This window comes from Pteropus alecto, unplaced genomic scaffold, assembly GCF_000325575.1.
Source record: "Pteropus alecto unplaced genomic scaffold, ASM32557v1 scaffold86, whole genome shotgun sequence".
Taxonomy (NCBI): Eukaryota; Metazoa; Chordata; class Mammalia; order Chiroptera; family Pteropodidae; genus Pteropus; species Pteropus alecto.
This window is the reverse complement of record NW_006442109.1, coordinates 11,370,887-11,396,867: the sequence shown is the minus strand read 5'-3', so window position 1 is coordinate 11,396,867 and position 25,981 is coordinate 11,370,887. Positions and strand designations below refer to the sequence as shown.

At 34.8% G+C, this 25,981-nt stretch overlaps 1 protein-coding gene across 11 annotated transcripts in view; it reads right to left on the bottom strand.

Annotated features, from left to right (window-relative positions):
* The window catches only part of HERC1 (HECT and RLD domain containing E3 ubiquitin protein ligase family member 1), a 163,650-nt gene that overhangs the window by 22,077 nt on the left and 115,592 nt on the right, over positions 1 to 25,981 (bottom strand). For 6 of the 11 annotated variants that reach the window (XM_025038950.1, XM_025038949.1, XM_015595937.2 and 3 more), the window contains 21 exons: positions 20,912 to 21,028; positions 20,466 to 20,697; positions 19,313 to 19,437; positions 18,088 to 18,308; positions 16,885 to 17,153; positions 16,111 to 16,163; positions 15,211 to 15,411; positions 14,341 to 14,515; positions 12,047 to 12,317; positions 11,690 to 11,903; positions 10,684 to 10,940; positions 9,798 to 9,925; positions 8,971 to 9,098; positions 7,951 to 8,151; positions 6,622 to 6,752; positions 5,617 to 5,816; positions 5,129 to 5,234; positions 3,563 to 3,709; positions 3,106 to 3,207; positions 1,670 to 1,843; positions 95 to 388 (listed from right to left, as the gene is read on the bottom strand). In XM_025038950.1, coding sequence (XP_024894718.1) covers positions 95 to 388; positions 1,670 to 1,843; positions 3,106 to 3,207; positions 3,563 to 3,709; positions 5,129 to 5,234; positions 5,617 to 5,816; positions 6,622 to 6,752; positions 7,951 to 8,151; positions 8,971 to 9,098; positions 9,798 to 9,925; positions 10,684 to 10,940; positions 11,690 to 11,903; positions 12,047 to 12,317; positions 14,341 to 14,515; positions 15,211 to 15,411; positions 16,111 to 16,163; positions 16,885 to 17,153; positions 18,088 to 18,308; positions 19,313 to 19,437; positions 20,466 to 20,697; positions 20,912 to 21,028 — 3,746 coding nt within the window. The remainder of the gene's footprint in view (positions 1 to 94; positions 389 to 1,669; positions 1,844 to 3,105; positions 3,208 to 3,562; positions 3,710 to 5,128; positions 5,235 to 5,616; positions 5,817 to 6,621; positions 6,753 to 7,950; positions 8,152 to 8,970; positions 9,099 to 9,797; positions 9,926 to 10,683; positions 10,941 to 11,689; positions 11,904 to 12,046; positions 12,318 to 14,340; positions 14,516 to 15,210; positions 15,412 to 16,110; positions 16,164 to 16,884; positions 17,154 to 18,087; positions 18,309 to 19,312; positions 19,438 to 20,465; positions 20,698 to 20,911; positions 21,029 to 25,981) is intronic. The other 5 variants (XM_015595944.2, XM_015595945.2, XM_015595940.2 and 2 more) reach the window with 4 other exon arrangements.

Below are 25,981 nucleotides of genomic sequence, written 5' to 3'. Positions count from 1 at the left end.
TTAAGCTGGCAAATACTTACTGAGGGACTGCTACATGCTAAATACCCATGATATAATCTCAGCTACAAAGAAGAGCAGTTCATATTACACTTACCATTAGGAATACAAGTTCATCCTCTGGAACTGGCTCTAGATCAGGAACAGTAAAAGATTCCGGAAACTGTGCTCCGTTGGTCAGGGCTTCAGCAGCTTTTATGGTGGTTGAGAAACATTCTAACCAGGCCCACTCGTTTGGATTCCAGGATGCAGGGTCTGGGAGGCAGTTCTGGTGGTGTGGTGGCACTGGAGGGTTACACAACAGCTGATCCAGATGAAGCCCCACAGCAAGGGAAGCCAGACACTGCATATAGGGGCTGTGAACAAGCTGGTCGCCACAAACTACATGAGGCTAAGAGAAAACACCAAGGACATTATGTTGAAGAATCTATGCCAAATATTCTAAATTAACCTACTGCGATCTGATAGCCTGTAATTTTAAAGTTAATCATTTTTTTACTTTGAAATAATTTTAGATATACAGAGAGCTACAGAGATTTACAGGGAATTCCTGTAAATCCTTCACCTAATTTCCTCTAATGTTAACATCTTACATAACCGTGGTACGTTTATCAAAACTAAGAAATTAACATTCATACTAACTGAACAACATAATTTTATTTGGTTTTCCCACTAATACCCCTTTTCTGCTCCAAAATCAAATCTAAGATAGCACATTATATTAAGTATATTTTCATCAGTTTTTCTTGAATTAAAAAAAAAAAAAAGCAGACAGGTAATAACTGAACCACGGAGACTTCCTCTCTCTCACAATTCCTCATTTACCAAGAGAAGCCTGGTAGCCATCAAAGGAAAATCCTTTCATGATGCTCTCTAGTTGTAGTAGAGCATCTCTGTGAGAGAGGGACTAAGTGATTCAGAAAAGAAACCCTGGGTAAATCTGTCAGTGAAATTAACTGGATGTGGTAACAACTGATTATGTTAATGCAGTTTGGCAAAAAAAAAAAAAAAAAAAAAGGAAAGGAAGGAAAGAAGGAAGGAAGGAAGGAAGGAAGGAAGGAAGGAAGGAAGGAAGGAAGGAAAAGAAAGAAAAGAAAGAAAAGAAAGAAAAAGAAAAAAACAACCCAAACCAAACCCAAAAGCTCTATACTGTGACTAGTAAGGCTTGGAAGACAGGCTACGCAGGATCAAATTCTGTGATTTCTCAGTCTAGTATTTAATGACTCTACTCAGTTCAACCCTAGCTCTTTCATACAACTTTCTACAAGGATTCACCTGATAAGTGGAGAGGATGTTTGCTCTGACACCCATATCCACTTCCACCTCCCAACTTTGGGATGGCACACAACACAAAAAAATGAAGATGATACTCTGAGGTAAAGGTATTTTAAGACATTTTGGTGTAAATAAATAATCTGAAAAAGAATGATATAAATACTATATGAATTTGAGGGTTATTTCTAAACTTTATTCTCACTAAAATAAAGTTGGAGTAGACTTAGGATTACTGAAAATCTGTTTAAAACATGACTTATCTTCATTTGATTCTGCCCAAAGAGCCTCACATATCTTCCTTAGACCTCATGTTCTTAAGGGATAAATTCAAAGCTGTAATTCAAATTCTAAGTCACTAGGCATTTGTAAATCTGTAGGGGTGAGTGAAATCAATCACCTTTTCATAGGCATACTGCTCCTGAAGCATCATGGGTAGCCGCTCCAGAAATGCTCTCATGCAGGGAGCCATGTTTAATCCCAGAATACCTTGTTGTTTCAGTGCTGTCCTACAGGTTGCTAAAACATGATTGGCAGCAGTCCATTCTGCTGTACAATTCACAACCAAAACATCCTGATGGAAAATAAAATATGTCACATGATTTGTTTAAATAAAAGATAAAAAGAGAGAAAATTCTATGACCATTCATAGTTAAGAAATTCTTTCCAGTAATTGTATTAAACATGTTCACTTTTTACACATTTATGCTGTACTTTTTTTTTTTTTTTATGGGGACATTGGTTAACAAAATCCAGTAAGTTTCAGGTGTATAATTCCACAGTAAAGAATATATATACATTGCATTGTGTGTTCACCACCCATAGTTAGATTTCTTTGTCACCACATATTTGGCTCCTTTTACCCCATCTGCCTCCCCGCTTCCCCTCTACCCTCTGGTAACCACTAGTCTACTATCCATGTCCATGAGTCTCTTTTATGCTGTATTTTCCATGCCAATGAACTTCAAAACATCCTAAATTTTGTCTAAGTAAAAACAAATGAATAAGAAATAACCATAAAATTTGTGCACTATCTTGGATTAGTTGATTGTTCTAAGAGACAACAGTAATTATTTGCTATTACATAGGACTTGTAGGACAAGGTATCTAGTATATTTTAAAAGTCTGACATGACTACAGGGATACTGGACGAAGTAGTACTCAGCCTGATGAGGAGCATACCTACAAAAGATGCAGCACTATTCTATCTGTGGCTCTATGGATTTAGTCCACATAAGCCACTACTGCCTAGGGTCTGATTCTATATTTTACTTCTAGCAGGACTATTCATGCAGGTTAAAAGATATTTTAATATCATTTAATCACACAAAATATAAACCAGAGCAGTACATTGGCTCTATTCACTAAGGGTATAAAAAGCAACAGTGTAGGGGATGATGTCATGTCACAGAATTATTTCATAATGGGGCTAGTATTCTTTACTAGAATATTCAATTTGGAAGCCAAAATACATTTTGTATATTTAAGGTAGTCCTTTTCAGGGAAAGTTCTTTTGAGGCAGGATTTTTTTTGTGTGCTATCACAAAAATCATTGCAAAAAATCAAAATCCACTTTATAACTTCCAATGGAAATGAAGTCATTCAATACTTAAGCATTTCATCAAGGTCCAGGGTATAACAGAAAGAGTACTAGATAATAAATCAGGAGACCTGGGTTTTAGTTTTCCTACTGTCACTAAATAGTTGCATTATTTTGGGCAAGTAATAATCCCTCTGAATATCAGTTTTCTTCTCTGTAAAGTGGGATGCTTGGACTATGATTTCTAAGAAACTTTACAGACTTATACCCTACAATCTGATATAATTGCAAATTACCTTTGATCTATTTGAACAGGCAGCAACCCCAACATCTGGAATCCATACTGTAGTCTGTATAGCTCCAGAGCCTATCACAACAGTTTGTAAGACAGAGCCATCCTAAAATGAGATGTATTTATCAATATGCATTACTTAACTTTAGTTATTATTTACATTTTAAATTTATACTTCGCATTCACAAAAACATATTCTAAAATCTAGGCTTTGGCTACATTTGATAATGTCCAATTATATACCTATTACTCACTAGCCTAAATGACTTTTAAAATACTTATCATCAGTAAGAAAAATACTTATCATCAAAAATCAAAAAGGGAGGAGGATTCTGAAAGGAGTTTCTCCAGTATTCAAGATATTACACAGAATGTTCCTAGAATTCATTGGGTCAATTTTTATCATATGTAACTTAATGTAAAAATACTTTTTAAAATAAAAACAACATCAATACTCTTACCCTTAAAGACCAAATGTTCATGAGCCCACCTAGTCCACCAGACACCAGGGCCAAACCATCGGAACTAAAGGCAACAGTCCGGACAGGGGTGATGTGTCCTCGCAATTGATAAACACACTTGGCTCCAGCTGGTGGCCTATATCCATCCTGCAATTCATTTTTAATTTTAACATAAATTGAAATTAAAACAATATACAGATTCAAGATTTACAATTCATTCTGGGAAATTTTATATTTCAACATAACATTGGGGAAGAGGGAAGGACAACTCTCAGAAAGATAAGCCTGACTGAGAAAATAAAATATTAACCTGGTTCTCCTTTGTTAAAGGAGAGTGTCATCTTTTTTGATATACTTCTAAGCTAGTTTCCTACTCTTCAAATTGGCAGAAAGGACTACATTTCTAAGTTCCAACTTTCCCTCAAAGATAAGAAAATTGTAACTTCTTAAAGTGTGTTTTAATTTCATAAATTTAGTTTTACGTCATTTTCATTTTTAGATCCTAACATTTGTGAATTGTACATACTGGTTCTATACAAACAAGTCTCTTTTTTTTGTTGCAGATGATTCTGTCATGAGATGTCTAATTTCATGTTTGCTTTTCAGGTTTTAGAAGTGAGATAGGTAAGGACTCACTACCCTAAATAACAAATACTCTCTAGGATAAAGAACAAACTAGATTTATTGTTAGTGCTTCCATTTCCACCTCTGCGATATTTTCCTCCCATTAGTGAACTACCTACCATCCCTCCTCACCCCTTAAGCTCCCTCATTTAAGACGACATAAAGTGTTATTTCTTCCGGGGTATTTGTGTCATGAACAAAAGAAAGAGCAACAGAGGTTGCAAACTAGTAGCTCAAGGATGCAATCTGATTGGCCATCCAGTGCTGTAAAAAATTTTAAGTTGGGTACTAATGTTTAATATTGGGAGATTTTACTTAAAACACTGGATTTGGGGCTTATCTTGAAAAAATTAGACAATTTAGTAGCAACAGGCTCTCAGTTCTTGAGGGTGACAATCAGCTTTGTGCAACTGTGCCCATTATAGGAAGCATGTGCACTTCTGTTCTTCTGTGTGTGTTCGTTTTTTTGTTTTTTTTTTAAACCCTCTCTACACGCTTCAACTCCCAGCTTCAGGAATTTGTTACTTGCCTAGATGGTCTTATATAAGCATCTACCTGAATTTGTGGCCTCTGTTTAAGGTAAAAGAATTGCTCTTGATAGGTGGAATTCTGGTATCAGTAGGAGATACTTTGGATTAGGTGTGCTCCTGTGGTGTTCCTATTTCACTTAACCGAGGACTTATCTATCCGTAGTGTTGATCATATCCGTTACCATAAATAAATGCCACTCAATATTTATTGACTATCTCACCTTAATAAGCAATTATAGTGTCTCTGACTTATAAAACAAATTAAGCTAATAAAGCATGACAATTATCCATGTTTCCCTAATGGAACTTGCCCTTTGGGATATAGTATCTCAGTAATCAAGGGAGGATTACTTTGAAAACATATATCATTAATGGTTTCATATAAGGTCTTCAAAAACACCAGAAGATTTACCTGGCAATTTGATTCCTGGTCCCACCATCCTTCTGAACTAGCTACACTGGTTTGCACAGCATCTTGTGGAATACGCCAAACACACACTAAGCCACTCTGACAGCCACTTAAAAAAATAATCACAGAAAACCAAAACATGTCAATATGCAGAAGTAAAAATATTTTCAAATAACAATCAATTAAGACCTGCTAAGTCTACCAAAACGTTATTTTAAAAATGTATTTGTAGTAGGTATACTATAATCTTTTATAAGAAATACAGCTAGGACTGATATTCTAACATCATATCCAGATAAGATTACATACCAAGTTTCACATAGGAAAATTGCTCTTTATTTCTCTAAGGTGATCTTAGGTATGGTATTACACATTTTAAGACTAGTAACTGGCAATCAACTGTTTAATAAGACTACTGAGAAGCCACATTTAATGCAAGTAACAGTCTATACTAATATAAAAATTAAGACACACACAAATTTAGAACATACGTAGCCAACAGTAAATGCAGCTTGGATCCTTTCCCTGGGAGGCTGCACCAAGCAATGCCATTTACAATAGATGGATGGCAGAGTGAATGTAGACAGCGCCAGCATCCTGAAATAGGCCCCCAGAGTTTCACATTTTCTTCTTTGGCACATGTCATAAGAATATGACCTGTTGGGTCCCATTTCATACTAACAAGAGTATCCTTAAAGTGGCAGAGGAAGAAAAAAAAAATCATAGTAATGCTTCCTGCACAAATACTTTAAACTTAATACTTATAACCTATACTTCTATTACTCAATTATTTGGAAATTAACATTTTGTTCAAATCATTCTCAATCACTAGACCAACTCATCCTTTAATATGGTCTGCAATATATGTATTTGTGGCAGTCAAAGCTCAATAAATGTTAGTTGAATAAATAATGACATTCTGATTTTAAAGGAATATGTTATCCCTCATTAGCATTTTAAGTTTTTTTTATTGACCTTAAAATAGGAAAAAGAAAAAACTTAAAAAAAAAACACACCCTTCATACTAACATAGCAAATACTTATGAGAATCTGGGGTATGTTTTATTTGTGTTTATATGGTTGTTATCATTATGTTCTTCTGACATTTTTTTACCCTCCTTCTCAACTTCCTACTCCTGGCTTCATGCATTTATGGCACTTGCCTACTTGGCACTATAAGCATTTGAAATGGCAACCTTTGTTTAATGTCAAGGAATCATTCTTCACAGATGAAATCTCTTGTATTAGTGGGAGTTAGTTTGACAAGAGATGTTCCAAGGATGTTTCTAATTCACTGCTTTGGTTTTACTTCTTTCTTGGCTTGATGGCTTTCTTACATAGATTTTTCCATGTATATAAATGGTCCACAGACTTTGTATAACAATAGAATATTAAATCATAAATGACTGTTATAAAAATTTTTTTAAAAAAACTAGTATCAAGGAATACTATTGTAAGAAATAAGAAAAAATAACCATCTGGTAAAGATGCTTTACCTTATGTGCATCAATGAGAACAATGCCTCCTTTCTCGAGTGGTTCCTTTGTTCCCAACAACAATTTTCCATCAAAGTATCCCACTGCAAATGGTCTGTCTTCACTGAACCAAGCAATGCAAGTTACAGACACTAACATAAGAACAAAAGAAAATTTAAAAAAAAAAAAAAAAGTCTTATTATCATTGTCTAACTTAAAAAACAGAAGTTTTGTAACAAACATATGCTACTGCAACCACTGCAAGTTAAGTTTTCAAATAACTCTATAATGAATTTAGACAAAATGTAGGCTTACAGCACAGCAGAGATTTCATGTAACCCACTTTAAAAGTGTTATTTATAAGTGACAAGGCTAACTCATTTTTAATCTTTCATTCTTTTCAGGTAGTTATTGAAAAAGAAAGACAAAATTTGAATTCTCTTGCTGATTTTAAGTAATTGTACCAGGTTCTTTTCTTTTGGTAGGTCTACCCTGAAACTGAGAAGTAAAATAACCCAAGTCATAGAAAGAAAATTACCCACTCGGTATGTTTTCATATTCTATCAAACATATTCTATTCTAACAATCTATACTCATATTTGCTTCTTTAAGTATATATGACACTGGACAGCAACAAAAGAGTAAAAAACAGTATCTTTGGGAGTAGAATGGGAACATGGGAACTGAGTAGATGGAAAGGTATACATTTTACTGTATACCTTTTTAAACTTAAAAAATGACTGAACCCTATGAATGTATTACCTATTTAAAAAAATTAAAACAAAACAAAACAAAACAAAACTGTTCTATTATGTTAACATTATCATTTAAACTAGGGCTATGAATTCTGAAATACCCTACTCCCCTAAAACAACTAATAAAAACTATCTAGTAAGATGCCAACACATCCAAAGAGAACAAAGTGAGAAAATTAATGAAAATAAGTTTCATACTATCTCTTGTCAGACTCAGAGCTCCTCTTTCCCCCATTCCCTCAATTTCACCCATTTGTTAACAATTAACATCTCTACCAATGATTCTTATCTTTTTTTTCTTGGACATTCCTAACTTTCAAGAGACCTGGAACCTGCTATAAGTGTTTAGACACTAACACAATGGATGAGTGACTAATATATCACTATTAGATCTCTTCTGGCAGAGACAAGTGGTAGGGGTTGGGAGAGAAATATCTTTCAACTTAGTAACTAACTAAAATGAAATACCAACTGGACAATTTAGAAAACAAAGCCAAAAGTAATATTTACTCAGCATTTTTAAAAGCAAGTGCCAAAAATCTAAGTCTATTTGGGGGGAACACTTTCATAACTAGGCACAAGTCCAGTCATTTACCATCCTTTCGATAGCAATGCTCCAATTCTCGACGGTACATGGTGGACGCATCAATAACTTCGATCAGTCCTAGAGATCCATCCATCCGTCCCACCAGCAATAACTCTGGAGACTCTCCTGACCAGGCTGTAGCTGGAGCCTCTTCCGGCCAAGCCAAAGAAGATACCCAATGAGGCTGAATATCTACTAACCCTTTTCCTCCTAAAGAAGGAAAACAAATGTTAACTAGCTGTTATTTAATTCTTAAAAATAATAGCAAGAACAAAAATAAATGCTACTTAATTCTAATATACACTGAAAGCAGTCCCCAATTTCATAATAGCCTACTAATGAATATGAATGGAAGACAGCATCTTTTATTTATATACTATATAGACTATCAAATTAATAGGCTTTTCAGTAACTATTAATGAGAAAAAAATGGTAGCTTTGTAAAAGAGTAAAGGAAAATACTCAGTGTTCGAATGTCAAAAACACTTAAGTCCTTCCCTAATAATTACTGGAACCATATTAACATAAGAAATTTTCCTACAGTTGAAGCTAGCTATTCCTTTAAATATGTGAAATAGAACAGCCATTCCTCAAATATGCAAAACCAAAGATATTGATAAGCCCAAGATTATAATAGTAATTTTTACTTTCCAGAGAGGTCTTATTATTAAAAATTGACAAGTTTGTACCTGTGAAACAGACAAAATTGATGAAAATATTTCAAGTGATTGAAAAGAATATATAGCTGAAAATTCAGTGACTGCTACTTCTCCTCAAATCCTACTCTGAACACTTAATGGTACATGAAAAGAATTTTTAGTTTACAACTACCAGGTTAGTTGAAACTCCTAGAAAGGAGAGGAGGGAAATAAGCATTTTCTCTTTAATTTAAACATATTACGCATAGATTTTCACAGTTGAATAAATTGAGTTTCAAGGTGAAAGGAAGCTATTGTTTGAACTCAAAAGGCTAAGAAAAAGGCTTAAAAAGGAACTTCAGTAGTTTACTAGTCTTTACATGACTCTTACCGTTAACTTGCCAGATATTCACCATCTTTTCCAAAGCCCCAGCTAGATATTTGCCACTGATACTCCAGGAAACAGGTGAGAAACTTGGATCACTAGGTGACCCCAAGCTTTCTTCGGTATCCCCTTCCCTAGAATATAATAAATATGGATGGAATTCTAATCTTCATCCAAAACTAAATCCTGAACCTTAAAGTAAGGGTTTCATTTAGACCTCAGTACACAATAGCAGATTCTTACATTTCAAAAGCTTGGCTAGCAGTATTTGACAATCACATATTAGCTACTGTTTGTTATAATGTGAAAAATATAGAATTATAAAAGACTGATGCTTAGACCATTCACCATTTAATGTAGTACATAATTTGTCAATAAAAGACATTCTAATTCCATATGGATTGAACATATGGTTATTATTCAGATATATTGATTCTTGTTTACCTAATCTCTAGGTAAGTTCTCAAAGAAAGAATATCTATAGCTAGCTATAAAAGATGCTACAGAAGAAATATTACTCTAATTCCAAAATAATCCTTAAAGAATGGTAGAAAATTAGCCTACTGTTTTACTGAACTGAACGTTTATTTGCTAGATAGTAGGTCTTGATTTAATTCTGAATAAGTCCAGATATTGATAGTTAAAATTTTTATTTGCTGAATTACTATCCTGGAAATTAAAAAACACACATTGGGGATATAGTAAGCCTATTCTAAAAGAAAAACTAAAAAAAAAATAGTGACAATTTGATTACATTAACACAACCAAGTTGAAGCATGTTTAGAATTCTCTTATTTTAAATGTTACAGAAGAGAGGTGACATTAGCACTCACAGTCGGTTGAACACACAGGTTTGTTGCAGTGAATATTGCTTCTTGGTAACATTCCACACCCGGATGGTGCCATCATTGCCACTTGTAGCCAAGAGTCCTTTTTTATTACACCAAACACAAGTCATCACCTAGAAAAGTTGAAAAAGTTCAGCAATACTGGAGCAAGTTTTGATTCAAGTGATTCTATCATTTGAAAAAGTTCTATCAAATTAAAAAAAAAAAATCTACCATGAAATTGTAAGACAAGTATCCTGTTATAATGCAATATGCATGGTCTCATTCTTTTCTAATTAGCTTATATATATATATATATATACACCTATTTGAAGTATAAAGCAGTATAATACTCAAACTCATTTGCATTTTCTGAGACTCTTGGAATCTTCATTAAACATGTTTATTTAATTCAAAAACATGTTTATTTAATCCAATAAAGTATAAATACTTCAACATATTTATGTTTTATAAAATAACACAGATTAAGAAGTGATTTTAAAATCAGTTAAATAATAGAAGCCAGTCTTCATTTCCTTGTCACTGCCCAAGGGCCCAGTGGGTTAGATTAAAATAGTGAAGCCAATTTCTTTTCCTCTTGCATGTATAAGCCTTCAACTTTTGTGAGTCTATCTATCCTTTTGGTTTTCTTCTCTTCCCTCAACTGATTTTCCCATTTGTATACTATTACGTCAACCCAACATACAGAGAAAGGAGAGTTGGTAAACTACCAGATAAATACTGATACCGTGTGTGTGTGTGTGTGTGTGTGTGTGTGAGAGAGAGAGAGAGAGAGAGAGAGAGATACACAGCTAAACTTTGAGCTTTTCAAAGGCAGAAACTATTTCATCTTATATAAGATGATCAATACATCTGGGGCTAAAATACTTACTCTGTTCTGATGAGCCTCCAACTTGATAAAGGAGCATTTTCTTAGATCTCCTCCCATATCAGCAAGTGTTTGTGGAGTAGTTTGGTTGTCACGGTCATGTGCAGCAAGAGTGCGAACGAGCTGTTGAGCAGCCCATTGCCTATGCTGTGAAGACAGCCTGGAGGAGAGGCAGCAAGCTGCCAGGGCATTAGCCAGCTCCAGAGGGCCTACAGCAGAAGGATCATAGGAAGGATGGACATACAATTGAGCAGTTAAACCTGCTTAAACAAAACAATGAAATGACAACCAGGTGAGAGCTGGTGGCGGTGGTGAAAAAACAAAAATGGGTTAACCCATATCTTTTAATAATTTGCACTTTTGCAAGCAATCATTTCAGTAACATATGAATAAAAGGTATAAAGCATTTATCTCACATCAAATTCTATAATAAATCTGATTCAAAGCAAATATAGATCTATACACATCAATCAATAGTCTTTATTCTAAGGACACACAGACTGAGAATGCAGCAGAAATAATTTTAAGGCCATAGCAGAGGCGCATGCCCTAAAGAATAAGCATTTGTCTTTTGCTGCTCAAAAGTGATCTTAACAGTCAGCCAAGAGACTGGACTAACAGATCCAAAGGCCCATCACTCTTGGCCAAATGGTCCTGATGATGAGAAGCGTAGATAACAGTGATTAAGCTATTAATCAAAAGTGTTATATATTAAGACAAAGAAAAATAGCAAGACCTTCATCTAAATTTTATTAAGGAAACCTACAACGATTATTATCTATGGTGATTCAAACCAAGACTAATTTGGTATTATTTTCTTAATATTTATTTCCATGCACAATGAAAAAGTATCCATGCACTTCTTTTATGATCTAAACTTAAGTATACAAGATGTTATATAATTATCACATACAACAATGCCAAAACACATTTTTGAAAACCTGAATCAAATTGATTAGAAGACTATAAACTGATTAGGAGACTACAAATTAAATGGTATGAAACTTACCTTTCTTTTCAACTTCTGACTTATCATAGTTAGGTCTCAGTTTGGCCCCTTTGTCTGCCAATAATGCCACAAGGGCCTGAGTTACAACAAAGTTTGGGGAGGTTACAAGCTTATTCTCTTCGGCAATTCCTCGAAGAAAGCTTGGTAGAAACTTTCGCTGAATTGGATCATCGACCGTGGTTAGATTTACACCTGTTGCAGCAGAAATCAAGTTCTGAAGAAGCAATTGGAACAAACAGGTTTAATATTTATATATAATTTTAGACCAAAAAAAAAAAGATTTCACCTCAAAAGGCTCTTTTAAGAATTGGTTGGAAATAAGCAATGAAACAAGAAAAGCACTGAAAACCAGCTTACCTGTGTACACAACTGCACCAGGAGTTTTGCAGCGCTAGGAGTGTTTGATGCCAGACACCCCACTGCTGTGCTCAAATAGGCAAGGCAAGAGATGGGTTTGTTGGCCTTGCTGTGCCCACCTCGTAAGCGTTCTGAGGTGCTTGCCATGGCTGAAGGGCTGGTGGAGAGGCCAGCTCTCCCTGCTGCGGCTAAGCACATCAACCGAACCAGTGTTCGGATATCTGTAAGCCCCAGAGATTCAAGACCAGCAGCCAGGCTACAACTGGAACCACTTCCAGAAAAAGAAAACACATCAGTTGGATAAAGAAAAGAGATTTCTTAAAGCGATCATTTGGAACCCCACATATCACCCATAGTACCAACAATCAAAAGAAAACACAGGCTGCAATATCATTAGTCATGCATACCCTAAGAGATGTCCAAAAATATTATGTAAGCTGGAAACTGTTACTGAACTTTTTAAAAAATAAATATTGATATATACTTGAAGTATAACTGAATTACCAAAGTTCACACATGATGAATTGTCACAAATTGAACAAACTCATGCAACTGCCTCCAAGATTAAGAAACAGAATATTACCAGCACCTCAGAAGCCTGCTTGGGCCCTTCTCAGTTACTATGCCCTCAAAAGTAACCACCATCCTAATTTCTGAAGCCATAAATCAGTTTCACCTGTTTTTGAACCTTATATAAAGTATGTATTTTTTGTGTCTGCCTTTTGTTCATCATTGTTTTTAAGCCTCATCCATGCTGTAATATTATAGCAGTAGTTTGATTCATTTTCATTGACATAAATAAAACCTACCACTATAAATTTATCTGTACAGATGAAAATCAGGTGGTTTCCAATACAGTGCTATCATGAATAGCACTGCCATGAATGTTGTTTACTTCTTTGGGTGCCCATATAAAAGCACTTCTGTCGAATGTATACCCAGAAGTGAGTTTCTGGGCCATGAAATATGTTAATGTTCACCTTTAGGTGCCAGTACCAAACAGTTTTCCAAAGAAGTTGTACCAACTTATTTTCTCAACAGCAGTGCATGAGAGTTCTAAATGTTCCACATCATTATGCTCACCTTTCCCCGCAGTCTTTTAAATTTTAGCCATACTGGTAGGTGTGTAGCAGTATCTCACTGGGTTTTCATTTTCATTTCTCTGAACACTAATGAGGTTGAACACCTAATTTTTCATGTTTATTGGCCACTTGGAAATTCTCTTATATTATTTTGTATTTTTCCCATTTTTCTCTTAGGTTGTCTGTCTTTTTCTTATTTATAGGAATTTTTTACATTGGTTATATGCATTGCTAATATCTCCTCCCATTTGGTGGCTTCTTTTTTTTTTTTTTACTTTCTGAGTTTTTACTTTCTTAATGACTCTTGCTAAACATAAGTTTTTTAATGCAGTCCAATATATCAATATTTTTCTTTATAGTGAATGCCTTTTGTGACTTAAGAATCTATGCCTGTCCCAAGATCAAGAATAACTTCTCCTACATTACCTTATTATTGATTTACCTGTCACATTTAGCTCTAAGAGCCAGTTGGAAATATTTGTTTTATATAGTGTAAGGTTGGGGCCAAGATTCATTTTTTTCCCCTATGTGAATAAACCATCTGTCCTGCCCAAGTTATTGAAAAGATCATCCTTTCTCTTCATTGCTCTACAGTGTAAACACTGTTACAAATCAAACCATGTCAAGTGTTTATCTGTATATGTGGGTCAGTTTCTGAACTCTTCTCCTCAGCTGACCAAATGGTCTATTCTTGAGCCAATACCACAGTCTCATCTAAATTTTGAGTTTCTTTCAGGGTCCTTTTGTTTTCTGACATTGAATATCCTAGTTTAACAATTTCTCAAATGGATGTCTTTTAAGTATTCTTGGCTTTCTTCCATTTTTAAACATTACACTTTACAGCACAAACATGGCAAGAATCTCCATGATGGAATCTGCAAGTTGACTTAGCTACACAGTTGGTTAAGTCTACAAAAACTCATTTGACCTTTTATTTTTACCCTGTACCAAATGGAACAACAACCTTAGTTTCCCATTTCAGATAATAAAATAAAATGTTTGCAGTTTATTCAATTACTATAACGGCATTATTTTCTACCTAAAAAGAGCCTAGTATTAACTGAATGACTGAATGTATAACAATGATGACTATGTCCAATTTTTCATTCAAGTTTCTAACAATCTTATCTCATTCTCCCAAACAATATCAGACTCTTGTCTAATATGTACTAGAATCTAACTTAGCATCATTTGACACAAATTAACACTTACCTGACTGAAAGAAGAGACAGAGCTCTCATGACCATGGTTCTGGCCAGAAGAACCTGAGCAGCAGCAGTCACTCTCCTTAAAGCCACCACCCGGTCATGAGGGTTTGCTAAGGCAGCTGCCTGCTCACCTAATGTTATTCTCCCAGAGGAACTCTTTTCTACAGAGCCATGACAACCTGAAAAATATAAGATTTTGTTTAGCTCTCAACATAGTAAGAAAAAAATATCTAGACTACTGAAAAAATTTCCCATTCTACCTATGTTCTAGGCTGCAAGGAAATATGGCAAACCAATGTGTTTTGCTCATCTGGAACTGTGTTATACAGAAAATCTCTTGGGAGAAATAGGTATTTCTAAGTCAACAATTTATTATAGAATATGCTTGTGATATTTTTTTGGTTTTATTTTGCTCATGAATCACATCTACTGATATTAACAAACATAGGAAAGATAGTTTTAAAAATATGCTTTGAGTACACATAAAAGGCTGAGTCATCAATACTGCCCCAATTCTTTATTTTGTATTCCCTATAGCAAAAAGTTATCATACCCTCTCACCCAAATAAAAAAAGACTGCAAAATAGTTTTTAGTCAGTTCCAGGATTCTCTTATCACAAAGTTTAAAAAAAAAAAACAACCCTTATTTGTATTTTATAAATTTTTTAATCGCTTCAATATTTCATAAAAAAAAATCAAAACAATATTGCATTATACCTTCAACATGTTAAAACAACTGGCTAAAGATATTTGATGGGGTGGGACAATATTGAACCCTTATTATTATTTACCTTATTTATTATTATTGATCTATCAAATAAATAAATTAATATAGAGTCTTATTAAATCCATGCCAGTCGGCATTTCAGTTTACCTATTTGCATCAGAGTCTCTTCCATACTGTTGGTGGCTGTTACCATTGCTACTGATGCTCCCAATGGATCACTGTCCGGGAACTGAACTGGTTCTGGTACAATACGTCGGTCGTTTAAACCAAGTGGTCCAGCAAGTAATTCAAATTCTTCTTCACCTGTTAGCTTTTCATCTTCATCAACATCCAACATGTCCCAGTCTTCTGGAATTTAAATAAATAGATATATGGTATGTGACTATAAACATGACATAACTATAACTCTGCTGGCAGTAGTTATTGTTAGATATGTCTAACATACAGAGAGACTGAAAGCCCAGTGCCCACAAAATAAACTATGGTACCATCTTCTGGTGACCCAACCGAACTGCACTCTTGAGGCATAGTGAGATGAGAAGAGAAAGGGAGCCAGAGCAGTCGAATTCATTTAAAATTAATAGCAAATGTTACAGCTGGTAATGGAAGTTTCCACTAATAAAAAAAATACTGTCATAGGGCCAATAAAGAGTTTTTAACCCTGTTCATAATCATTAGGGAATGAGCTATTTCAAGTAAATGAAAGCTCCAGATAAAACGACACTCACTTTGATATTTTTTAACTTTCTTCAATTAAGATCGAAAATGAAAATGTACTATATACACTTCCATACTTTGAAAAGTAAAAATTCCATATAGAAATGACATTCTGTGGTAAAGCTAGTATTCAAACTGAGTTCCTTTTCCTTTAACGTATAAAACTAAAGCTGTTGCTATCAAACTACCTCAAGTTTTTTAGAGAATGCTTAAGTTAACATGTACATAAAATAAACACACATGCATGAAGGTAAGTTTTAGTAACCAGATGTTAAACAAAAGGTATATATAAAAATACATGTAAAATAAAGAAGCTCTCAAAACAACTACCTTCATATACACTGTCCTGCTTGCCAATTAGATCTGGAGCTTGTCCCTTGTACCTGCACCAAACATGAAGAACATTGTGTTTTTATATGAAATAGTTAGTACCCAAAAATGCAATTTAAGTCATTAGGACATTTAAAAAGGCCATTAATGAAGCAACACAAAATAAATTATGTTTCATGTTATGGGCTAATGCAATAAAACAGTTGGTATGTAGGTAAACACATGATCATAAAATCAATGACTATTTTACCAAATTACTAGGGAGATTTCTAGGTCACCAACAACTTTTTAAAAATCAAAACCTATTCCAGAACAGCTTAAATATTTCAATAGTTGACAATAAGTCAAAAACCCTACTCACTAGAGATTAATTGCTATTCGAGGATATAAAAAAGTGATATTTTCGCAGAAGCTCATTTAATCTAAAACAGTCTATTTTTTCATTAAGGAAAAAGATCTCGATTAAGATGTCAAAAATACGACGAAAAACATTAATGAAAAAAATCGACCATTAAGCCTCCAAAAGGTTAAGGCAAGGACCCCATTCACAACTTGTCAACAAGTCAAAGCTTAACCTAGTCAAACTCCAGTAAAGCACTTGCTGACATACCACTGTTCCTGGGCTACAGGCTCCCCAGCTCTGACAGGAACATGAATTCCTTAACTTCCTTCATCCTTCCTGACCCCAATTTGGCAATCATAGGACTTTAGAAAAAGTTGAAAAGTGACTCCTCACATGAAAAAGGTCTGGATATCCATATAATTTCAAGGTACCTTTCAGAACTTGTTGTCTTGGATTTGGTCTTCAGGGCTAAGTACTTCTCCCTGCAGCTGCCACATAGCAGGTAATATGGATTTCCACTCCCACATTCACCACCAAACCAGCCATCCACATAGGAGCCGTTGCTGCGATAGCCCTGCCGGTTTGCACTGCGCCCACAGCCTGGGTGATTTCTCTTCATGTGCTGATTGAAGCTGACGACACTGCATTCACACAGTTCACACACCACCACTTCTTCCCTGTCTTCAGACTCACAAACATGCTGTACAAAATAATTACATATCAAATTATTAATCGATTTAACATAAAATTTAGAAGAGGTCACTAGATTATTTATGAAATTAAATTAACTAGTTTACATATGCTGGAATATTTGCAAGATGTTCATTAATGCTACATAACAAATTTCTTTATAATCAGAATTCACATCACACAATCTGAAGGTATTCTTTGCCATTCCTCACTCTAATTAGTTATAAAAGTAACAATCCTACCGAGAAAAGAGTTAATAAAAATGATAATCTGCCCCATTTCAAATGGTTTTCTATAAGTCTCGCTAATGAAAACCACTTTTCATCTGGTCATAACATGCATACCTATTTTCTGAATTTCTAAAAAGTCAGTAGGATTCATTTATCTTATTAAATATAGTAGATGACCTTTCCTGTAGGACTTATACCTTTGAACTTTTCAGTTTCCCACTACAAAAGCATAACACTAAACAATGTAAACATACAAACCCACCATGTACCCTACCCCTGGATGGAGGTATTTAGGTGGCACTAGTTCCTAGAATGGGGCATTAGCAATGGTTAAATGGAACCTATGAAGGAGAAGAACATGCATTCAGATAGCAAGGTGAGCAGAGCAGTCATGTTATATACTCAGCACAGTTAACTGGGACCTGATACCTGTTTTGTAATCTATCTTTGATATCAGAATGAAATATTATGACAATACAGCTCTATTTAATCTGGGGAGAGAAGCAATAAAATCGCATAGAGACAGCAATGAGAGACTTTTTCTTATTAGTTTATAGGTATCAAAGTAACAGCAAATGTTAGAGCCCCAAACTTTAAATGAGATGTAAGACCTTTTAGAGTATTACAACTCTAGGCAAGACTGTTATTAGTAAGCTGTATGAAGAGGAGGGCAGGAAAATAAGTCAGAGCAGCCCCCGCTGCAATCACACACACCCAGGTAGGCCAATCCAGTACCTCTGGGATCCACATTCCCAGAATATCATTTTCACTGGTCAGGTCTTGTCCAAACATAGCTTCCATCGCTTCATCATCAAGATCAATTTCCAATTCCTCATCTAAATTAAAGTCATACAACGCCCCTGGGTCTTGCTGCAAAGATATTCCTTCTCTCCGACTTTGATTCCTGTGGGCCTGCACAGAGCGGTATAAGCCCGCTCAGAACAAAACAAAAAAGGCATTTTATTTGCATGTATAAAATAATTCTGAATATTTCGCCAATTCTTAACTGCCATACATGCAGACAGAGCCTATATCTCAGATGACTTATGAAACTGTAGACCATAAACATAAAATTTTACCTATCACATGTGTTTCCTATTCTGTAAAATGTGGATAATAGCACTCACACCAAGCAGGGCTGTTGATAGGTTTAAATAAAAAAATCCATGTAAAACACTTCATAACATTTGTTATATAGAAAAACGCTCAATAAATGTGGGCTGTTATTCTTCTTTTAGGTTTATTTTTTTTTAAAAGCAGTCCCTTTCATTATATATTAAGTATACAGCCTATATTTTCTAGAAGTCTCAATTTCTCTCTGTTCCCAGAAATTACTGAATCACTATTTGCTTTACTATTTCAAGGATCAAACTCTGTTTTGACAAATCACATATCCTAACTTTTCATTTGGAAAATATGTTCCCTATAACTTACACTTCATATGCCCAGAACATAATCCTTGAAGTATTTACTAGTGTAATGTGGGAATTTACTTTTGCTTATCTATGGCCTGATAGTGAAGCCCTGAGGTCCACAGAGTACATCAGAGAAGCCAGTGCCTCCTCTTTTGGTACAGTGCTCTTTTCAGCTCCTTCTTATCTGTTGTTAAATTTTAAACATGCATCTTGACTTCTAAATTATAAGTTGCTTGAGGGCAGAGAGAGCATTTATGAAATATCTCAATATCTACAAGTGACCAGTATAGCCTTCTGTACTCACAGGGAACTTAAAAATAAGTCTATGAATGTATGCTGTGATTTCAATTATGTAAAGTTATGTAAATGCACAAAAATATGCAAATTGTTGTCTGTTAATGTGGAGGAACTGAGTACCTAGTATCATTAGTTTACGTCTTTTTAATATTGCTTTTACACTGACTTTAAAATATAAGCAAATTGTGGTACTTTCACGAAGAATAGGATGTGAAACATATAATTACCTGCTCTTGCTAGCAATGTACGAGCAGCTAAATCAAACTTGTGCCTTCTTGTTACTGCTGAGCGGCCCCTAGCTGGTGGTCCACTTCCAGAAGCTGCATTCTCTGTATGATCCAGATTATCAGGGCTACAAGTTCAAGTTTGAAAGCAATACAGATTTTTAAAAACCATCGTGAATAGAAAGCAAAGTTGCATACTTGCTTGTGGTGGTACTTCTTCCTCCAAATATTACCAATAAAATAAGTTTATGATAAAACTTTGAAGTATATCTTTTGTCCTTGGTAAAACTCCTAAGTTTTAAATGTGTCATATTGCCATGAGCAATAATTTTATCTGATTCTTAATTATACTAACAATGAAATGATGCTTAATGCGTGTTCAAATTCAAATGAGATTGATGGCTTTAACTAAATCCTAAATGATTAAATACTTAAAATTTAAAATGACTGGGAATCTTTGTCTAGGAGAAACAGATATCTCGAAATAGGTTATGAAAACATTTATTGAGCTTGCCAGAAAATGTCTGCATATTTACATAAGATGAAAGCAATGGTAACCATATGACTTCATTGGCTGAAATGAAAAATGAAGATTTAAAGTCATAAGAAGTGCTCAAGGGAAAAGATTTTAAGAACTGTAGAATGTTTTATTGCAGCTCATTTTAGGCTAGGCATTATCACAGAATTCTTTTCTCAGCTTAAAAAAACTAAAGAAGAAATAAAATATGTTGAGACAGAAAAAAACTAAAAGTCCATTTCTATCAAATGCATTAATTAAATCAATTGTATTAGAAATAAACATGATAAATACTGAAATGAACATTCTATTTTATAGCAATTATATGAGATAAAATGATTTTAACAGCATGTTTATTTTATTTCAGAATAAACATTTTCACTTTCCTCTTTTTAGATCAATTTAATATAAAAATTATTTCCTTCTTTCCATGAAAACATCCATTCAAGTCAAAACCTGTCATGTTATTTTTACCTTTCACAGAAACATAAACTTGTAACCAAAATGTACAACTTTTCATATATCTCTACTTATCAACTTTACACATCATTAGAAGCATCTATGAAGGAAAATAAATGGGGCTCTTGGAGACATCATTTATAACACGTTGAAGAGAAATTTGGAAATTGGGAATTTCACCTTTCACTAAAGCCTTCTTCCATCTCAGCAGCATCAGCTGATGGTATATCTCCTGGTGACTGCAAGTAACAGGGATCGTTTGATTTCCCACCACTGCCTAGAACTGCTGCTCCATGCCTTGAGTCTGCTGTGCTGCCTGACTGAGGCTCCTCCTCGTCCTCATGCCCAGGGTGCTCTATCATCCACATGGCAAGGACAGTGATGTTCTGGGCATCAGCCTCTCCTCGAGCACCTGAACAGGGGGAAAAAAATTCTGACACTGACTTTGGGCGAAGTAATTTGTTATTCATGCTATCAGCTTAAGAGTCTATTATGATGCCATTCTAGTGTTAAAAATCTTACTAAGCTTTATGGCCTCTTAAAAAATATATTAAAAAAATATATTGCCCTTAATAAGATCGGGCTTCTCATATGTACATATACTGATATATAAAAACTTATCCTACCTGTGGCTTCCATGGCTTTGGCAATTTGCCGGAGAGAGAACCCCATTTCCAGCAAGGGTACTGCAATCGCTGGAGGAGGAGGAGAAGTTGAAAGTCTACTGCTTGGGTCTGACAAGGCTGAGACAAAAGAAACAGAAGTAAAGGCATAAATATTACTACATACCATAAGTAAAAAGTGTTCTTATAGTAACTATGGGTCCCCAACTTCCTAATACTGTCCAAATATAATGAAATTTTACTCCATTAAAGAATTCACTACATATCATTTTAAGTGACCAAATTACCCTGATACCAAAACTTGGTAGAGATAACACACAAAAAAATTATAGACCAATATCTCTGATAAATACAAATGCAAAAATCCTAGACAAAATACAACCAAATAGAACACAACAATACATTGAGATTATACATTATAATCAAGTAGGGTTCATTCCAGGGGCATAAGGATGGTTCAACATATGCAAATGGTTTAATGCAATACACCACATCAACAAAATAAAATCATATGATCATATTAATAGATGCAGAAAAAGCATTTGACAAGATAACAGCATCCATTTTTGATCAAAATGCTTAATAAAATAGTATAGAAGGACAGTTCCCCAACATAATAAAAGCCACATGTGACAAACCGTCATCTAACATCATACTAATGGTGAAAAACTAAAAGCCTTCCAAGATCAGGAACTGCTCTCACCACTCTTATTCAATATAGTATTGGAAGTCCTAGCTAGAGCAATCAGGCAAGAGAAAGAAATAAAAAGCATCCAAACTGGGAATGAAGAAGTCAAATTGTCACTTTATGCAGATGACATGATTCTCTATATAGCAAACCCTAAAGATTCCACCAAGAAACTATTAGAAACAAAAAAATACAGTAAAGTTGCAGGATACAAAGTTAAAAATCCATAGCATTCCTATACACTAAAAATAAAATTTCAGGAAAAGAAATGAAAAAAAAAATTCCTTTTGCAATTGCAACAAAAAGAATACCTAGGAATAAACTTAATGAGTCATGTGAAGAACCCATCCACTGAAAATTATAAGAAATTAATAAAAGAAATTGAAGAAGACACAAAGAAATTGAAAGCTATTCTATGTTCATGAATTAGAAAAATCAAAATAGTTAAAATAGCCATATTACCAAAAGCAATAAACAGATTTAATGCAATCCCATCAAAATCCCAATGGAATTTTTTAAAGAAATAGAAAAAATCATCAGATTTGTACAGAATTACAAAAAACCCAACAGCCAAAGCAAACCTAAGAAAAAAGGACAAGGCCGGAGGTATCATGCTATCTTGACCTCAAATTATACCTCAAAGTGACAATAATAAAAATAGCATGGTATTGGCAGAAAAACAGACACACAGACCAATGGAATGGAATGGAATAGAGAGTCCAGAAATAAACCCACATATATATGGGTAAATAATTTTCAACAAAAGAGCCAAAAATATACAATGGAGAAAAGAAAGTCTTTTCAATAAAGGATGCTGGGAAAACTGGAAAGCCACAAGCAAAAGAATGAAACTAGACTGTGATCTGTCACTATACACTAAAATTAACTCAAAATGGATCAAAGACCTAAATACAAGACCTGAAACAATAAATAGCATAGAAAAAAACATAGTTACTAAACTCATGGACCTTGGATTTAGAGAGGATTTTATGAATTTGACCTCAAAGGCGAAGGAAGTAAATGCAAAAATAAATGAATGGGACAACATCAAACTAAAAAACTTCTGAGCAGCAAAGGAAACCATCAACAAAACAAAGAGGCAGCCAACTGAATGGGAGAAGATAACTGCAAACAATGATTCCGATAAGGGTCTAATATCCAAAATATACAAAGAACTCATACAACTCAACAAAACGACAACAAAAATTCAATTAAAAAATGGGAAGAGGACCTGAAGAGACAGTTCTCCCAAGAAGACATACAAATGGTCAACAGACATTTGAAAAGATGTTCAACTTCACTAGCTATTAAAGAAATGCAAATCAAAACCACAATGAGATACCACCTCACACCTGTTAGAATGGCTATCATCAATAGGACAAGTAATTACAAGTGTTGGAGAGGTCATGGGGGAAAAGAAACCTTCATACACTGCTGTGAGAATGTAAATTGGTATAGCCACTAAGGAAAACAGTATGGAGGTTCCTCAAAAAAATTAGAATTACCATATGATCCCTCTTCTTGGTATCTCTATCCCCAAAATTTGAAAACATTTATCCATACAGATATATGCACCCCTTGTTCATGGCAGTATTATTCATGGTGGCCAAATCATAGAAACAAGTGAAATGCCTTTCGACAGATAATTAGATATATAAAAATTTGTACATATATACAATGAAATATTACTCAGCCATAAGAAAAGATGAAATACTGCCATTTGCGATTATAGGCATGGATCTTGAGATTATGATGCTAAGCGAAATAAGTCAGAAAAAGTTGAAAACCATACGATTTTATTTATATACGGGATATAAAACTGAAAGCAACAAATGAACAAGACAAACAGACTCATGGACGTGGATAATAGTTTAGTGGTTACCAGAAAGAAAGGAGGGAGGGGAGAGAAAGGAGGATAAATATAAGGTGACGGATAACTTAACATTGGGTGGTAAACACAATGCATATGATGTGTTATTGAAATGTACACTTGAAACCTATATAATTTTATTAAGCAATGTCACCCCAATAAATTTAATTTTAAAAAATTAAAAGTGAAAAAAATTCATTAAAGATATAACTAAACATGATTGCATTTGTAATAGCTTAAGGTTTTTTATAAAGATAAACTCGCTGAAAATTTTTTTAAAATATTTCTTATTTTAAAATACGTTCCTACTTACAAATATTTCAAACTTAACAGAAATTTGCAAGAATAGTACAAAGAATTCTTTTACCCCTGATCCACTGGAGATTAAGTAGCAGACATGATGCTTCATGTCCCCTAAAAACACTAATACATAACTCTCAAAAATAAGGATATTCTCCTGCATAACCATTAACAAAACAAAGTTAACTATGTTTTATCATCTAATCCAGATCCCATTCTAGTTTCACCAAAAGTCCTGATGATGTTGTTTACAGCAAAGGATCCAACTCAGGATCACTTTTGCATTTAGTTTTCATGTCTCCCTTCAATCTCTTTCAATTGCTTTGATACTTTGAAGATTACAGGCCAGGTATATGGTAGGATGTCCCTCAACCTGGGTTTGTCTGATGTATTTTCACGATTAGATTCAGGTTGCGCTTTTGGGCAGGAGTACCACAAAACTGAGGCTGCCTTTTTCTCGTTACGTGCTATCATATGGTACATGATTTCAATTTGTCCCATAACTAGTGATGCTAACTTTGAACATTTGAGTTAAGCTGGTATAGTATGAGGATATGTAAATATCCCATTCCCCATTAAAGTTTCACTCATTACCATCCATTTATATTTACTGGCTGAATTAATCATCATTACAATGGTTGACAAATGATGGTTTTTCAAAGTTTATCATTGCTTTTAGGTTCATCGGTTGGTATTTCACTCAAAGCAAAGCTTCCCCTTTCTTCATATATTTCAGTATGGGGTTATAGATTCTTATTGTATTCATGGGTTATCAAGATTACTTATTTTGATGTCTTAAACCTCCCTAATTTGGCCAGTGGAAGCCCCTTTGACCTGGTTTCTATATCACTGAGGCATGTGCCCATCATTGTCTGAACACTTTATCACTTTCTGGCACAAGCTATTCCAGGCTCATCTCATACTCAACTCTGAAATCAGTCATTTCTCTTAGGAGACTGGAGTTTCTTTTTGTAGAGAATGGTATTAAAAGATCTCAGCACTAGGTGTGTTTACTGCTACTAAAGTATCACTGCTTCTAGACCTTTTTAGTGGATAGCGCTAGTGGACCCTGCACAGCCCTGGTGCTCAGCCATGTGGACACTTCCCTCTGACATATGGTGCCAGGCCATGTGAACACTTCCCTCTGACATCTGGTGCCAGGCCATGGACATTTCCTCACCCCATCTGGACTCAGTACTCCATGCCAGGCCACTCCCATTGGGGTAAGCCTTTCCCACCCCAATCTAGTTCTGACACCCCACTCTGGGTCACCACACCACCCACCTCTCGAATCCTCCTGGCATGAATGTCTACCTACCTTGGCTCCACTTAATAGCTTTTGAATTGAATTAGGAAGGAGGAAGGGGGCAGAAAGGGACTATAACTCATTTTTGCTTAAATCACTACTGCTACAGTGTTAACAGTACTGATACATCTGATGGATTTCTGCTTCTAGTGATGATGGAGTAACAGAGAATGGATTTATTCTCACCTTAAACAACTACATGCATCATCAGACAGTGAGCCCTGAGGGAAGAGAATCAAACAAGGCGAGGTATACAACTGTCTCAGCATATTGCCTGAAAAGCTTCCAAGCCACAGTTCAGAGAGGATAAATTCAACTTAAACTCAGTGCTCTCTCTGAATTGAAAAGACAGAGTGGAGAATTCGAGCTGGCTGGAATTTACAGGGTGTAATACCAGAAAGGAGAGAGCTATATGGGAAAAACAGAGCTGCACACAAATGTGCAGAGGGTCCTTCTCTTCTCTCATGTCTTCAGCTGATGCTAATGTAGGTACTATCCAAAACTAGGGAAAAAAATCACCAAGTAGCTGGCAGAACAATCCTTGGAGCTAACCCAGGGTTGGGAAGAGTCTGTGTTACCACAAGCCAGAATGAAAAAAGTTTGCAATGCATAAGGCACTGGACAGAATATTAAGAAAGGTATTGGTTCAGTGGTGGAAAAAAATTAGCCCTGAACTAAAGACTGTCCAGGTCCCACATACAAAGCTTAAAAAGAAGCCTTAAAAGAATCAAATCGTTTCCAAGTAACTTAACTATATCTTAGAACAAAGCTAAAGTATATTTGAAGAAATATAAAATATTCTGCACCCAACAAGGTAAAATTCACAATGTCAAGTATCCAATAAAAAATGACTAAATGCAAAGAAACAAGAAAATACAATTCAAAATGAGGAGAAAAATTAGTCGATAG